At 39.9% G+C, this 16,257-nt stretch overlaps 2 protein-coding genes across 4 annotated transcripts in view; one reads left to right on the top strand and one right to left on the bottom strand.

The window, feature by feature from the left end:
• Nucleotides 1-295: 295 nt before the first annotated feature.
• Nucleotides 296-4,152, bottom strand: LOC121525679 (endoplasmic reticulum chaperone BiP). The gene is made up of 9 exons (XM_041811785.1): nt 4,007-4,152; nt 3,298-3,447; nt 2,931-3,162; nt 2,690-2,827; nt 2,495-2,607; nt 2,007-2,397; nt 1,662-1,899; nt 1,416-1,583; nt 296-1,313 (listed from the first exon to the last, which is right to left on the bottom strand). Exons 2-9 carry the CDS (start codon nt 3,411-3,413, stop codon nt 745-747), a joined length of 1,965 nt encoding a protein of 654 aa, XP_041667719.1. The 5' UTR covers nt 3,414-3,447; nt 4,007-4,152; the 3' UTR covers nt 296-744.
• A 3,129-nt stretch (nt 4,153-7,281) lies between these two features.
• The window catches only part of golga2 (golgin A2), a 28,983-nt gene continuing 20,007 nt past the window's right edge, over nt 7,282-16,257 (top strand). Inside the window, exons 1-4 of one of the 3 annotated variants that reach the window (XM_041810424.1) lie at nt 7,282-7,347; nt 10,413-10,571; nt 12,591-12,659; nt 14,046-14,092. In XM_041810424.1, the coding sequence (XP_041666358.1) occupies nt 7,300-7,347; nt 10,413-10,571; nt 12,591-12,659; nt 14,046-14,092 (323 nt within the window). In that variant the 5' untranslated portion in view covers nt 7,282-7,299. Of the gene's footprint in view, nt 7,348-10,412; nt 10,572-12,590; nt 12,660-13,629; nt 13,783-14,045; nt 14,093-16,257 lie in introns of all 3 variants that reach the window. The other 2 variants (XM_041810423.1, XM_041810425.1) reach the window with 2 other exon arrangements.

Genomic DNA, 16,257 nt, shown 5'->3' on the forward strand with positions numbered 1-16,257 from the left:
AAACCAAGAGCAATCTGGATACCCAGCAGCATCAGAGACAATATATTTAGCCTTCGTATTTGGAGGGATGGGTACCCAGGGTGTCATTCATAATGACTGTGTTGTTACAGTTGTTACATGATGTAACATTAGCAAAAGTTAATGTTTATTCAAAACACTCATGAGCATTGAAGATGCTTTTTTACCATTCATAAAGAACAGAGCTGAAGAATAAATTTTTGTGATACAAGACAAGGCTGCGGAAGCAATTCAAATTGAGTGAAAGTGAGAATGAATGCAAGGACGGACAACCAGGTTACATTTTGTATCAAACATTTATTTCAATGTCTTTCCAGAAGTACAACGACCAGATTCAATAAATAACTTTTAGCCTTGCCTGTGGACATAATGAGCCCTTGATCCCACAGACTCCCAACTTAATGGGCCTCAGAAACACCCCCCCCACCCAAACCCCAGCCCACCCACTAAGTCCCTCCCATCTACAGAACCCCAACAGAACTGCCTGAGAACAGCAGCAGCAAGCCTCATATCCAGGCTGACAATTATCTCCGCCTTCCAGCGAAGAGAACACCTCTCACACACTGAAACTTTTTTGAAAGTCTTTCAGGGGATTCGGTATGGTTGCTTATTAGCGCCACCCCTTGCCAACCGTTCCTCTCACTATTTGAGTCCCATCAGTTCAATATGTACATCTAGGTGCCACTACCAGAGGCAAGGGGCGACAAACGTCGACAGCAGACGTGCCTACAACTCATCCTTCTCATCTTGCTCGGTTTCTGCGCCCTCTGGTGGTGGTCCTCCTGCACTACCGTAAAGCTTGCTGATGATGGGTTGAACCACCTCTTCAAGCTCCTTCTTCTTGGCCTGGAAGTCCTCCAGCTCAGCCTCCTGGTGTGACTCCATCCACTCAATCTTCTCCTCCACTGCCTTCTCAATTGCTTCCTTGTCCTCATCTGACAGCTTGCCACCCAGCTTCTCCTTGTCACCAATCTGGTTCTTCAGTGAGTAAGCGTAGCTCTCAAGCTCGTTACGGGCATCAATTCTCTCCTTCAGCTTCTTGTCTTCATCGGCGAAGCGCTCAGCATCGTTCACCATGCGCTCGATGTCCTCTGGCGTCAGGCGATTCTGGTCATTTGTGATGGTGATCTTGTTCTTGTTGCCGGTGCCTTTGTCCTCAGCTGTGACACGCAAGATACCGTTGACATCGATCTCAAAGGTGACTTCGATCTGTGGTACGCCACGAGGGGCAGGAGGGATGCCAGTCAGATCGAATGTGCCCAGCAGATGGTTGTCTTTTGTCAGAGGACGTTCACCTAGAAACAGAATTCACAATTAAACATGTGCAAGTTTTTTGTTGTTGTTCTTAAATTAAAAGAAATGAAGTTGATCTACATTTAAACAGTGTTTTTGCTTACCTTCATAAACCTTTATGGTGACAGTAGGCTGGTTATCAGAAGCTGTAGAGAAGATCTGAGATTTCTTGGTAGGCACCACAGTGTTCCTGGGGATCAGTTTGGTCATCACTCCTCCAACGGTCTCAATACCAAGAGTCAGGGGGCACACATCCAGAAGAACAACATCACCTGAAAGAGAGCAAAATATTTAGTAAACCAATCAAAAGCTAGTTACAGTAAACAGTGTGTGAGGGGAAGATGACCTACCAGTGTCCTCCTCTCCAGAAAGCACTCCAGCCTGCACAGCAGCTCCATAAGCCACAGCCTCATCAGGGTTGATGCCCCTGGAGGGCTCTTTGCCATTGAAGAACTCCTTCACCAGCTGCTGAATTTTGGGGATACGGGTGGAGCCTCCAACCAGAACAATCTCATTAATATCAGACTTCTTCAGGTCAGCATCTTCCAGCACCTTCTGGACAGGCTTCATGGTGGAACGGAACAGGTCCTATTATAAAAAAAGATCAAAAAGTTAAGAGATTGTTTTATGAAGTCAGGTTTAAATTGTGTTCAAGTCACTGTTTTGATAGCTTAGGATATAGTTTAATAGTTTACCATGTTGAGCTCTTCGAACTTGGCACGGGTCAGGGTCTCAGAGAAGTCTTCTCCCTCAAAGAAGGACTCGATCTCAATGCGAGCCTGGTGCTGGGCGGACAGTGCTCTCTTTGCCTTCTCAACCTCACGACGCAGCTTCTGCACAGCACGGTTGTCCTTGCGCACATCTTTGCCTGTCTTCTTCTTGTACAGCTTGATGAAGTGCTCCATGACGCGCTGGTCGAAGTCCTCACCTCCAAGATGGGTGTCACCGTTGGTTGCCACCACCTCAAACACACCATTGTCAATAGTCAGCAGGGAAACATCGAAGGTGCCACCACCCAGATCGAATACAAGAATGTTCTTCTCGCCGTCCCTCTTGTCCAGACCATAAGCAATGGCAGCAGCAGTTCTAAAGAATTGACATAATGAGATCAGGTTAATAATGAGTAGATGATAAAATTTCTTCTGTTTCCAAATACAACATTCAATTACATTTTTACACTTACGGCTCATTGATGATTCTCATGACATTGAGGCCAGCGATGGTACCAGCATCCTTGGTTGCCTGACGCTGAGCATCATTGAAATAAGCAGGGACGGTGACCACAGCATGTGTTACCTAAAGAAGAGATCAAAACATTAGATGACAGTTCTACATTTTAAACTAAAAGTTGTGTAATGTTTGAATTGTATGTTTTTACCTTCTTGCCCAGATAAGCTTCAGCAGTCTCCTTCATTTTAGTCAGCACCATGGCAGAGATCTCCTCAGGAGCAAATGTCTTCATCTGTCCACCACCAATGTCAACCTGAATGTGGGGCTTGTTCTTTTTCTCAGTCACCTAGAGAAAAAATGAATCAATTTAATATCTAGGGTGATTCTCAAGCGTTAGCCAACAACCTCGAGACGCCATACCAATTACTTTTACAAGTTTGGAAACTTACCTTAAATGGCAGGTACTTGATGTCCTGCTGCACAGAGGAGTCTCCCCAAGTGCGCCCAATCAATCTCTTGGCATCAAAGACTGTGTTCTCAGGGTTGGAGGTCAGTTGATTCTTGGCAGCATCACCAATGAGACGCTCACCCTCACTGGTGAAAGCCACATATGATGGGGTAATGCGGTTACCCTGGTCGTTGGCAATGATCTCCACACGCCCATTCTTGAACACTCCGACACTGTAGGAAAAACACATTTTAGACGTAGTCCTATACAGAAGGCAACACATTCCAAGTTTGAGCTATTTGTTAGAAGTTGCCTAGTTGCATTGTGACTTAATACAATAAAGACAGCTGTCATTTTTCTCCACTCACCATGAGTAGGTGGTCCCCAGGTCAATTCCAACCACAGTCCCAACACTGTCCTTCTTGTCGTCGTCATCGGCAAACACAGTGCCGGTCACCAGTAAAACAACCCACAACAGCTTCATCTTTGCTTTCTTTCGATCAGATTTGCAGAGAAATCTAGAGAAGACATAACTCGTTAAAACAACGTGGCCTTGCGCTCCTGACGTGTTATCCCCGCCTTCCTTGTTCACCATGTTAACAGGTAATGCTAATGCTAAATGTCATTTTCTAGAACTCAGACTCATTATGCAAGAGAAGTTTGGTCTTTCCAAAGAAATAATAAAAAAAAAAGGCAACTGACAAAATCCGGAATGAACATGGGTCAATGGGTGGAGCTAAGCTGTCTCCTTTCAGCGTTCACAATCCGGACTAGTTTTTTTCCAACCCACCGGTACCTAGCTTAACCACGTTAGCGTGCTTAGCAGACAAGGAAGCATAATTCACCACAATGACCATTAAATTGAAAATTCTTTTGACTTTTAATATCACTATCACATTATCCGACTATATGCATTGAAGGCTGGGTAAATGTCTTTAAAATAAACGACGACCGTCAAAGGGTAGCTTAGCTAGCTTAATCAGAATGAAAAATGCCTCAAAATGACGTCAAACGTGATATAAAATACCAGACATTGCGTCGTTGCATTATCATATCTAAAATAATGTTGATACATACCTTAAATGTAGTAATGTCAGTGAATTAACGGCCTTCACGATGCCTCGAACAGCTCTTGCTTCTCACTGTAAAGCGTGTCTGTCTTATTCGTCTTCTCTGTAGTCTTTGCTCTGTTAACTGATGCTGAATGAACTGTGCTCTCCATATATAAGCCGTCACTTCTTCCCAATCGTGGAGGCGCGCGATTGGCTCAGCAGCAGCTCGTTGGAACGCGCTGATTGGTTACCCCCGGCATGCTGGCCGCTGCTGATTTGCACACATCGGTTCATGGCGACGTCACGGCTTTTGACCACTGTGCCACCTCTGATTGGCTGTCTGTCAGGCGAATTCATTAACACGGTTGGAGCACTGACACGCCACTCTAGAGACTAGGGAAGTAGGCCTTTTCCTCAATTCAAAGGCTTTTATCAGAAGAAAGTGCTGCTTTTTTTAAATAATGGGTTTCAAGTATAATGGATTGGCTTTCATTTTCATGTTTCTGCGGTTTTAAGTGGTATGTTTGAGTGCATACTATGTTGGTATTATAAGCAGTTATGATGACTCACTCATGAGTAAGAAACGTTCAAACCCTGTGTAATATGTGACTAAACAGACTAAAAGCAAAGGTTGTTACATCAGATGAATTAGATTGTCTGAGCATTTCATCATATTTTGTATACCATGATAATTTAGGTCAGCATCCCCATTTTAAATGCAAGTAACCTACAATAGGTCAGTTTGCATATTTAATAGTGGCTTATTTTAATATGTCTTGTAACTCAACAGCATTTAGATTATGGATTTACTTAAATATTTGCACACTTAAAACTATTCTAACAAATACTGGCATAATATAATAAAGTATTTTATGACAAAGTCAAAATAGGTCAACATGAGGTAACTGGTTGCCTAAGCAAACCTTTTCAATTATTCAGACTCATAATAGCCAAGGTTTGTGGAAGCATTACAAAAATACTTATTCAGATGTCACGTTTTTTGTTTTAATTTTAATACTCTCCCCATTTGCCATCCTTTTTTGTTTAAGAAGCCAGTTGGGATTTTTTTAAAGACAGAAACCCTAACCAGAATGAGGTCCTGCAAGAACGAATCTTCCAATTGGAATGAGACCCAAACACAAATCAGCTTGTTTCAGGAATTTGCAGAATGAAGGGTTATTTATTTTTTCTTTCTTTTTATTATCTTTTTTTGTTGTTGTTGTTTTTCAAATTGTTCATAGCAAAATAATTGACACAGTTAAAAGAAATAAGAAATAAATAAGAAATGCATGTACATTTCAAAATAAACTGCATTAAGATGTTGAGTTGTCTCCTGTCTACAGGTTATAGCTAATGTCCCCAGTAAACTGTAGGGGGCTGCCAGCCTAGGGTCATGTCCCTGTAACAAGCTGCCATTACATTTAATTGAGTAAATCAAACACTGGGCAAAGGAAGATCCCACACTTCCCATTCTGTGAGCAGACATTTTCGACCCAGCATGATGGCTGTGAGGATTCATCTTGGTTCAGGTTCAGGGAAACCCCTGAATGAGTTAGAGTCCCCCAAGATTAAAAAAAAAAAAGGCTTGGCATAAATGGGATAGCCTGACCGACTCCTGGTTTGATTTTCTCATGGATTGTTATCCATTTACTCTACTCTACTCTTATGCAGGACCACATCAGATATGTCAGAGTACCTGTGGTCTCATTACATCTGGGTCAACTCTCAACCCTACCCTATGCAGTTTTGCAGGGTCCAGTAAACTCTCTCTCTCTCTCCCTCTCTCTCTCTCTCTCTCTCTTTCTTTCTTTCTTTCTTTCTTACTTATATCAAAGCTCTTCTGTCCTGATCTCTGAACAACACAAAATAATCTACTGGTAGGCCTGTGTGTTAAATGTAAGCTTTGATTAGACAATGACCAAGTCTGACTGTGAGCCAGGTTTATATTTATGTGTGATAATGATTCTTAAACACAAATAGCCTGTACCATTCTGCTGTCTGTATACTGGCCCTGTGGCTTACACTTTTTCTTTCTACAGGCAGACTTTTATTTGTTTATTTGCTTGTTTAATTTCACCCTGCACGGGTGGAAGAAGGCCACTGTCACATGCTGGGGACGATAAAGAGATAAGGGAAAAGACCAGTAAGAAAAATAATAATCATAAACTGAAATTTATTCCTTTTTGTCTCCTTTCTTGATGTGTCAGTTTTTCCATTTATTTAACACAAATAATATTTTCCTTTCAGCCTTTAAGCTACTCAATTCAGTAGCATTGACTGTATTACACATTTTTCACCTATAGAACAGCTATTTTATAACTATTAAATGCAAGGTTGAAACATTTCTGATTGCCCTCTTATCTTGCCAACTTTTTTTTTTTTTTAAATATTATCTGCTTCTCTTATAGAATATCTCTGATAGAATATTCTCTGATAGAAAACTAATAACTTTGGCTTTAACATTTGCCCAGAATGGTCACTTTATTGAGTTATGTTAATCTATGTCTGTAGTAGTTTAAATATCTGCCTGTGTATTCTTACGATAACCATATTTTATGAATTATAAACATTGTTATTGTTAAAATCATTAATTATAACCAGAGTAAGATGAAGTAGAAGTTGAAGAGCTTATTGATACATTTAAATCTTCAAATAGATTTTATTCAAAAAACAAAGTATGTTCTTTACAGTGTCATAGAAATTTCAGCTACTGCACTATGAGGTCAGTCTTCAGTGAAAATCATATAATGAAATAAAAACTTCATAACAAAATAAAAATCCCATGTGCTTGAACTTGACAAGAGACAAATGATATCTAAGGATGGCAAAATTGTTGTCTTTGATTTTTTTATCTGATTTATTTGGACTGTCAAGTTATAGGCTGATCTGTGGTTGATAGTATTAAAGATATAAAATTAAACCAGTTTAAACAGCAAATCTATACATTTTTTAGAAGGAATAGATATTTATCTCTTGTTGGTTATAGTGCTTTGTCCTTTATTTTTATGTCTGCATTAGCTGACCAAGTAACCAAGCCAAAAAGACAATTTAAATGAGGTTGTATGCAGGTGAAACAAGGTCAAAGAATATAACAATTATTATGTTTATTTTCCATTCAGGCACTGAATCAAACAAAAAATAATTAGGAATGTATAAATAAAATGAAATGTGTTTTTTGTGGGGGTTTTTCTCATATCAGTCTGGTATTTCTTCTTTTTTAACGGTAGGACCACAGGCCGAGACTACGCCCCCTATCGCCAAAGACATTGACAGACTGAAACTGATGACGTGGTTCGGTCCGTTGACCAGAGCAGCAGTATGGCCGACCAGAGCAGGCAAATTAAACTCGCTGCAGCTAAGAAAAAGGTAAAGTATTTTATTACTTACCCTACTAGAAACCATTAGAAGAACTGGCTCGTCCTCTGTTTTGAGAGTTTGTGTTGCCAGTGTTTTTCTTTTGTTTATAATAATTTCTTTGCGGAGCAGGGGTGTTGTCATTACACGTCGTCCGACCTCTACGCTGTCACTTGTCCCGTCCCTCTCGCGCCTGTGCGGGCTTCAATGCGCAGGACAGACCGGTGCTTCTTTCTGGCCTTTATTGATAGCATTAACTTTCCCAGATTATCGAGACTATTTTTAGGTCATTGTGGCATTTATACCATCACATGCTGTTTAGTTAGCTACTGTTGATATTCGGTTCCCTCTTTGCCTAGAGGTTTTGTATGTCTCTGTTGGTGACGGTTAATATGGTAAAAGCAAGTCTTGACGTGCTAACTAAGGCAAGTTAACGTTAGCAAGCAGGCTAACTAATGAATAGTTGGCTGTGTGTGAATGTAAGGAATGTCATACAGCACTCAGGCAGACTTCTTCCTTGTCTGCAGGACATCTCAGTTATTTCAGAAAATGGCTAGTAAACTATATTTTTATACAAACTCCGGACTAGCATTGTAGCACAGTTAGCTTTTGAGAATGACGGGGACTGTTTTGACAGCTGACACCCCTCTTTCCTGTCCTGCTGTGGGCTTTGGCTAGGTATGTTGTTAGGCTAGTCAGAAAGATGGCCTTATCAGCTGTGAAATGCTAGCTTCAGGAAACGGCTCGTCAGCGTTTGTGTTGTCCTACCAAAGTCTTAGAAAAGTGGTCTTGCTAATAAACATGAAACATTTAGCTGCAGTTTATCCTAAATGATTTAAACTTGAAGCTCTAGCTGCACCCCTTGGGTCCTCTGTGGTCCCAGACGACAGCTGCCAAGGGCCGCATGCCAAAACAAACATATCACCTAAGCACAGATGATCATAGTTTGCCACATGTTATCAGCTTTAACTTAAGTTAAGAACAACCAGTCATTAAACAAGCAAGCCAGAGTTACATCCAGTAACAAATTGCCAGAGGCCACATATTCAGTCAGCATTTAAAACTTTATCTTTCAAGTATGTGGTGTATTGTCAGTGCAACTATGTGAGTCTACACCACTTTCCACATTATTAAGCAAATAACATTTTTCTCTTATTTTCCAAAATATTTATGCAAATGACAGTCAGAGTATTTTTTAAGTCATCGGCCGTTAAAGCATAATTCAAATGTTTTTGAACAAACTTCATAATGATAACCGTATTTTTTTTTTTTTTAATAAAAACCTCAAAATGCACTTTTCCACATTATTAAGCAGGCCACAGGTTTCAAGCAATATGGGAAAGAAAAAGGATCTCTCTGTTGCCGAAAGGGTCAAATAGTGTAATGCCTTGGACAAGGAATGAAAACTTTAGATATTTCACAAAAAATTAATCATGATCAAAGAAATTTGTGTCTGATTCAGAGCACAGACAGGTTTGTGCAGATAAAAGCATAATGAAGAACGTTTCTGCCAGACAAATCATCAGATTAAGAGAGCAGATGCTAAAATGCCATTACAAAGCAGCAAACAGGAATTTGAAGCTGCTGGTGTGTCTGGAGTCCCACCAACCTCAAGGTGTAGGATCCTCCAGAGACCTGCAGTCGTGTATAAACCTACTATTCAACCGCCCTATCCAATGTTCACAAGCAGAAACGATTGCAGTGGGCCCAGAAATACATGAAGACTCATTTTCAAACTGTCTTGTTAACTGATGAGTGCTGTGCGACCCTGCATGGTCCAGATGGAGGGGTAGTGGATGGTTGGTGGATGGCCATCATGTCCCAACAAGGCTGAGACGTCAGCAAGGAGGTGGTGGAGTCATGTTTGGGCTCTGACTGACCACTTTCTTCCATGGTAAAAAAAAGTAGCAAAATTTTCTTCATGCATGACAATGCACCATCTCGTGCTGCAAAGAATACTTTTGTGTCATTGGCTGCTATGGGCATAAAAAGAGAGAAACTCATGGTGTGGCCCCCATCCTCCCCTGACCTCAACCCTGTTGAGAACCTTTGGAGCATCCTCAAGCTAAAGATCTATGAGGGTGGGAGGCAGTTCACATCAAAACTGTCATTCTGGGAGGCTATTCTAGCATCCTGCAAAGAAATTCATGCAGAAACTGTCCAAAAACTCACAAGTTCAGTGGATGCAAGAATTGTGAAGGTGATATCAAAGAAGTGGTCTTTATGTTAACATGTAACTTGGCCTGTTAAGATGTTTTTGATTGAAATAGCTTTTGATTTCAGTAAATATGACCTCTTAATGCTGCAAATTCAACTAATGACCATTTTCAGTTCTTTACACAAAAAAAATGTTTTAAAACTCTGTCGTGCTTAATAATGTGGAACAGTGCGTTTTGGGGGTTTTATTTAAAAACAATAATGGTTATCATTATGAAGTTTGTTCAGAAACATTTGATGACTTGAAAAATACTCTGTCATTTGCATTAATATTTCAGAAAATAAGAGAAAAATGTAATTTGCTTAATAATGTGGAAAGCAGTGTACATCTCAATTCTGTCAAATTATCTAAACCATTAATTGATTATTCCAGCCAGTCAGAATTGATATTTCCTTTCAGTGTACCAGAAACAAAATCAAAAATCGCAAGAATCAACCAGATGAGTTTTTGTCTGTTACATCAAGGTTGTCTAAATTTCCAGTATTTTTTGCATTTTTGATAGCAAATGTTTTAAAAAGAAAGTCTAGCTTATTTTGATAATTGAAAAAAGCACTTAAGTTTTAAAACTGCAGATTTTTAGTCATTTGTTAAATCAAAAGCACTTGCACATTGTCTTAATTGTCTGTGTTTGAAACATTACCAACATGTTAGTGCAATTTAAACTGTGCAAGAGGTTATCTACATCTTTTGGTAATTAGAGACAAGAAAATTTCTACTATTGGGCTCCTAGGGCACCAGTATGGATTCTTCCAAGAGCTGTATCAAAGTTTAAATATCTGGCATTGTGACAACCCTAGGTAAGATATGAATCGCTCATTGACTTATTTTTGCATGCATTGTTCCCTTATGTGCTGCTCAGCTGAAGGAGTTCCAGCAGAAGAGCTCCCCTGCTAGTGTAGGAGGAGAAAAGGGTGGTGGAGGAGTAGGAGGTGGAGGTGCAGGGGCCAAGAAGAAGAGGAAAGTGAAGGGGCCGAACCAACACGATGCACCTTCACAAGACAGAAACTCTCCGGTCAATGTAAGTCAGTCCTGGTTGTTGCACTTGTCTTCCTGTTTGTTAAGTAACAACCCCTCCTTGTGCTCTGTAGTGTCTAAAACCTAATATGACCCTTTGAAATCAATTGAAATATCCTGGAAATTTAATCCTGCTGTTGAACATTCTTACATACTTAACTATACAGCTGTTTAACTGCTTGTAAAGTTGCATACTCTTTCGAAATACAAAGTTTGAAAAAAACAGCACTTATTTGCTAAGCTGGTGGCAGGTTGAAAACTATACCTATCAAGGAAACTAAGGAAACCAGGCATAGATAGTTTTAGCATGTGGCTGAAGTAAAATCTGTTGTAATTGCCAAGATTGAAGACAGGTACAGTTGTTAAAAATTTCAGTCACATATCAAGGATTAATTTGGAATCAGAAGCTTTTCAAGTCTGCATCAGTTGGCTTGCAAACACTGGATTTTCTTGTCCTATTCTTTGCACCATTGTCAATGAAATATACATTTTGTTTGCTCCTGATTTTTCCAACATGTTATCACACTTTTGACAATGAAAGCAGACTAGAGTTTTTCTAACTAGTCACTTTGTCTACTTTATGAAAAAAAAATCTTATTTGAGTAAGTTGCTAGATACTAGATAACAGCCTTAAATTGGTTGAACTAAACAGATAAACATTGCTAACATATGTATGCTTATTCCACATAATGTGATGGATGGCAGATATTTGTAAACAGGGCCAATATCAGCTGATGCCAATGTCAAACCAATGCATGGGTGCGTCCCTGTTTCACATTGTTCTGATTTTGTGGCTTGCATTTTCTGACATTTTGAAAAATTCCTTATATTGCAAGTGTTTATGAGCTGAAGTCTTATTTTCTGTCACATACTGATTAAAAACCACTTGTTTGATCATTTCTGCTGCTCTGATAGAAGTGACAGAATGTGGACAGATGAACAGGAATTTCGACAGTCTGTAACTTCTACGTCTAATTCATTTTGATAAATGTTTAGAGCCATGAAAGTGTTAATAACTCCAAAATGCTGTGACATGTCAAAATTAGACTGGCTGGAGAGTTGAAACATCTCAAATGCCTATCTGTTAAAGCTCAAAGACACACAATTTGCTTGTTTTTTTTGTTTATTGCTACTTTAATATTGAACATCAAATATTGTCTCCAACTGGGCTGTTTTTTAAGCTCTTTCAAGCAAAAGGAGAGTGCCATTGGGGACACACAGTTAGACATGTGACTCTGGCACACAGCTTTCACACACAGGACTGGACTGTCGGGTCAGTTTTCCAAAGACAATGTTGGTCAGTAGTTTTTAAGCCTGATAGGAATCCGAGCTTGTCAGAGTTGGAGAGCTTGCTGTTGTGTCTTGTTTGCTCAGACAGAGTTTTTTCCTAAGGATTTTGGATATTATTTGGCCAAGATATCAAGTTAGAATCATGCAGTCTGAAACAGAATAAGACAAAGGAAATCTATCTTATTTGTGAGATGCTGATAAGTTTTGGGTATCAAGGCACAAGAGTTGTTTTAAAATAATGCAGGATGATTGCTCAAGTTAAAAGATCCACATTTCTGCTTATTTAGCCTCTAAAAGACTAATAATTGACCTTAAGTGTGATTGTGAGTAATGAATGACTTGGTATTGGTTGTTCTTATAAGGAGAAACATGAGCAAGGTCAATTTGTCCATTTGTGGTGCTGATTGCTGAGGATGCTTCAGCAGCTTGGAATTTGTAATCAGAGATTCTCAGGTACTAATTGCAAAAATGCCGCTCTGCCCCAGTGCTCTTGTAAAGATTTGAGTAGTGTTTACATGAGTCATATTGATGCTGATAGGGTACACTTGCTTCAGTCTTTAGCAGACTGAGTAAGCAAGCCTATATTTCTCCTCCTTACTCACCCTTGCCACTTCTTAACACCCTCCTTCTTGTCCTGTAGCTGCTGCTTCTCTGTGCCTGTTTACCTACTTCTCTATCACTGTCTCAATTTCCCACCTCTTCCAACTCCATCCTTGTTTCTTCTTTCCTGTAGTTTGACCGTATCTTGAAAGCGTTTACTCAAAGCAATGGAGTAGTCCTCCCTCCTTATGGCAACAGTCAGGTGAGCCTCTGTCTCTGACTCTTTTTCTCCTTTGTTTTTCTCAATCTCTGCATTCCTCAGCAGCTCCTCATGCGGTGTTTAATATTTCACATTGCTTTCCTATCCTGACTTTCTCCTTAATTCAAGTGTGCTTATTCCTTTTTGTCACATGGAGCAGAAAGCATGGGACTGACTTGAGTGCAAATTCTTGAATTAGTGTTGCGTTTGTCTAAATCCTTGGTGAGAGAGTGACACAAAAGGGGGTTGTACTGTCAATTTTCTGAGATCATCATTTATTGACGTTTAGTTTTGCCGAGCAGGATGCTCACATTGAGTTGCATGGATCTCAGTTGGTGCATGGCTTTGATAAATAAGCTTTGGTGCATGCATGCATCTTTGGGATGAGAAATGTAAGTGTAGGCTATTTTTCTTAGTTTGTTTTCTAGTTTTCTGTGTCTTGTTTGCATGCACTCTTAGAAGTATTCATGTACAGACTACAAATGTCTGGTATGTTGAATTTAATGGTGTGAAAGTAAGAGTCTTGTAACAAAGAAGGATCATTTGTCAGTTGTTCAGATTTATGTTGGCATTTACGAAGCACAGTCTGAGTTCTGTCAGTGCTTTCATTCTGCAAGTGTTGCAGAGAGCCCCATGGGTAGCTGGACTATCAGGGAAACGGCTTTCTAGCTTCAGCTCTCAACACAAGCAACAGAGCATGCATTCAGATATACCCAAGTCCCTGCCTCCATCTTATTCCAATATTAAGTTTTCATAGACATTGCACTATCATGTATTACTTCAGCATTTAATGAGACTAAACTACACCATAACATCAGTGTAGTTCATCACAGTTTTCACTTTTCATGCTCATAAGCCCATGCCTATGTAGTTCAATATGTTACTGTTGTCTTTGTGTTGCTCATTCCTCATAACTGCGTGTTTTCCTGCCATTAAACCAGTGTGCGCATATTTTGTGTGTGTATCACCTCAGACATTTGCCAACATGGAGGTCGTGGGCTCCTCAGATCCCCCGCTGCTGGAGGACCCATCGGCCGAGCCTGGTCGCAACTCACCCGTGTCTAACACCGCTAGCGCTAACACTACTACTAACTCAGAGTCTGCCGGTCACAACGCTGACCTGCAGGTGTGTGTCCTTTTCTCCCAGTCTCTGAGAACAGCTTTTATACTCCTGTATGTGTGCTACATCTAAGATGTAAGAACTTAATGACTCTTATGTGTGTATTGCCACTTGCTGTATTTTTACTAATGTGTGTGTCATGAAAGCTACAGTTCCTCTGCTTGTGATGTGCAAATGTGCACTGTCATTGCAAAATATGTTTTAACTGTATCTTTTTATCTCTCTTTCTCAATATTTCTTCCCCTTTTGGTTGTATGCTCTCTCTGTAGGACTATCCTGATACCAACGGCAATGAAAGCTTAACAGAGGAAAATAGGTAGGTTACTCTATTTCACACTTGTTGTGACTTTTGGATTTGTTTCTATGGAATGCTACTCACTGCCTACTTTATTAGCACATCTTGCCAGTACTCCCTTTTGCTTTCTGTTTTGCCTTAATTATTTGTTGCATATACTCAGTAGGGAGATGAAACAATCCCAAGAGATTTTGGTCCATGTAGACTTGATAGCATCAGTTGCTGCAAATTTTTCAGCTGCACGTCCTTGATGTGAATTTCCTGTTCTGTCACATCCCAAAGGCACTCTATTGCAGTGGTTCTTAACTGATGAGTTTGGGCCCAAAAGTGGGTCAGTTTCAGTCAGCCCCAAATGTATGCCTGAGTAACTTTTGAACCATAAATTGTAGCCACTTCTTCCCTCTGAAAGCCCTCCATTTTGCCATTCCAATGGTGTTATCCATGCTTTTGTAGCCATTACAGAGGCTTTTCTAGCAAGCCATGAACTTGGGTTACTTTAAAAGCTCTCTAAGCATTAAGTAGTCCACACCACCACACCCAATACTGAATGTCTTTCTTATACGTTTTTAATCAGTTTTTCAATTGTTTCTGCCACTAGTGGCTAATGCTGTTAACCATATTGTTTTGTCACATGGTCTCTGACTACCAATGGCAGGCTTTTCCGTTGTCACGTCATGCCTTTCCAAACTGTGCCTGTCTTTACTCTCAGATCATGCAGGAGACAGCCTGAAAGAAAGAGAGACAGAGAGGCTGTGATGTGGCTCTCTGTGTCACCGCAGACAGGAACTGCTTTGATAATGGCTATAAAAACAGCCAATTCAAAAAAAAGCACAAGGACTTCATGTAAATATGTGAATATTTTGAAAAAAATATCCACAGAATGATTATTTTTTCACTTTTTGGTTCCTAAGAGATGAGAGAACAAGTTTGTGTCTAAAAGTCTTAGTCATTATTGTTTACTGTGTGACATAAAAATTCCAATTACATTTTTTTAAAATTCTAGTGATATTACTTATGCACACACACATTCTTAAAGCCCAGGTTGTCCTAAGAAAGGATGTTTGGAGCTTGACTGTGCATCACAGGGTTGATGTTTTGCTAGTTTTTAAGACAACAAGTCCAGGTGAGACACAACAGTTAAAAAATAGCTTCAGGCTTGGAGAACATGTGTTCGAAAGTCTGTTAAAGGCCTTCAAAACCAGTTTGTTACATTTCTTTGGTTTGTCATGTGTCGTACATTTTAAGGTCCAAACTGCATGGTTTTTACATTAGATAAAACTAATTAGTGGTAAACTTTTAAGAATTTGGGTTGAGTTAGTGGTGGGACTGAACCCCCGCTAGATAAGCTGAAGAAAATGGATGGATGGAGTTAGTGGTGGGTCCTGAGGCTAGACTAGTTAAAAACCACTGGTCAGTTTGTTGAAATCTGGTGCCTGTGAAAGCCATCTTGGAATTATAAATTCATGATCAAGAAACCAGTTTAGGATGATTTAAGCTCTGTGATATAGCATATTACCTTGCTGGAAGTATCAATCAGGAGATGGGTACAGTAGGGCCATGGTGGGATGGACATGATCAGCAGCGATACTTGGGAAGGCTGTGGTGTTGACACGATGCTTAATTGATTTTTGGTGTTCCAGTAAAATATTCTGAATACCATTATACTGTCACTACCAGCCTTATCTCTATGTCGTTGATATAAGGCGGGATGGATCCATGTTTTCATGTTGTTTACACACCAAATTCTGATCCTACCACCTAAATGTCATAAATCCAGACTCATCTGGCCACAATTTTATATCATTTCAAGTTTGATGAGCCCATGTGAATTGTAGGCTCAGTTTTCCGTTCTTAGTGGCAGACTTGGCACCTTAGTTGTGATGAGTGGTAATATGAGTAATTGTTGCCTTTCTGTCAGCTCAGACCAGTCTCGTCATCCTCCTCTGACTTCTGCTATCAACACAGCATTTTGGCCCAGAGAACGGCCCTTGCTGGATATCTCTTGTTTCAAACCATTCTCTGTAAACCCTAGAGATGGTTGGGAGTGAAAATCCCAGTAGATCAACAGTTTCTGAAATATTCAGACCAGCCTGCCTGACGCCAACCTCTGTACCATGTTCTAAGTCACTTAAATCATCTTTTTTTTTTAAATTTTAATGTTCAGTTTAAACCTCTGCAGATGTGTG

Source organism: Cheilinus undulatus, linkage group 17 (assembly GCF_018320785.1).
Source record: "Cheilinus undulatus linkage group 17, ASM1832078v1, whole genome shotgun sequence".
Lineage (NCBI taxonomy): Eukaryota > Metazoa > Chordata > Actinopteri > Labriformes > Labridae > Cheilinus > Cheilinus undulatus.

What these genes read in the sequence shown, in the direction of transcription:
- LOC121525679 (XM_041811785.1), bottom strand. Translation starts at nt 3,413, where the DNA reads ATGAAGCTGTTGTGGGTTGTTTTACTGGTGACCGGCACTGTGTTTGCC. An exon ending in CTGGGGACCACCTACTCATG is followed by an intron (nt 3,163 to 3,297) that starts GTGAGTGGAGAA and finishes TTTTTCCTACAG; the next exon opens with TGTCGGAGTGTTCAAGAATG. An exon ending in ATGAGAATCATCAATGAGCC is followed by an intron (nt 2,398 to 2,494) that starts GTAAGTGTAAAA and finishes TCAATTCTTTAG; the next exon opens with AACTGCTGCTGCCATTGCTT.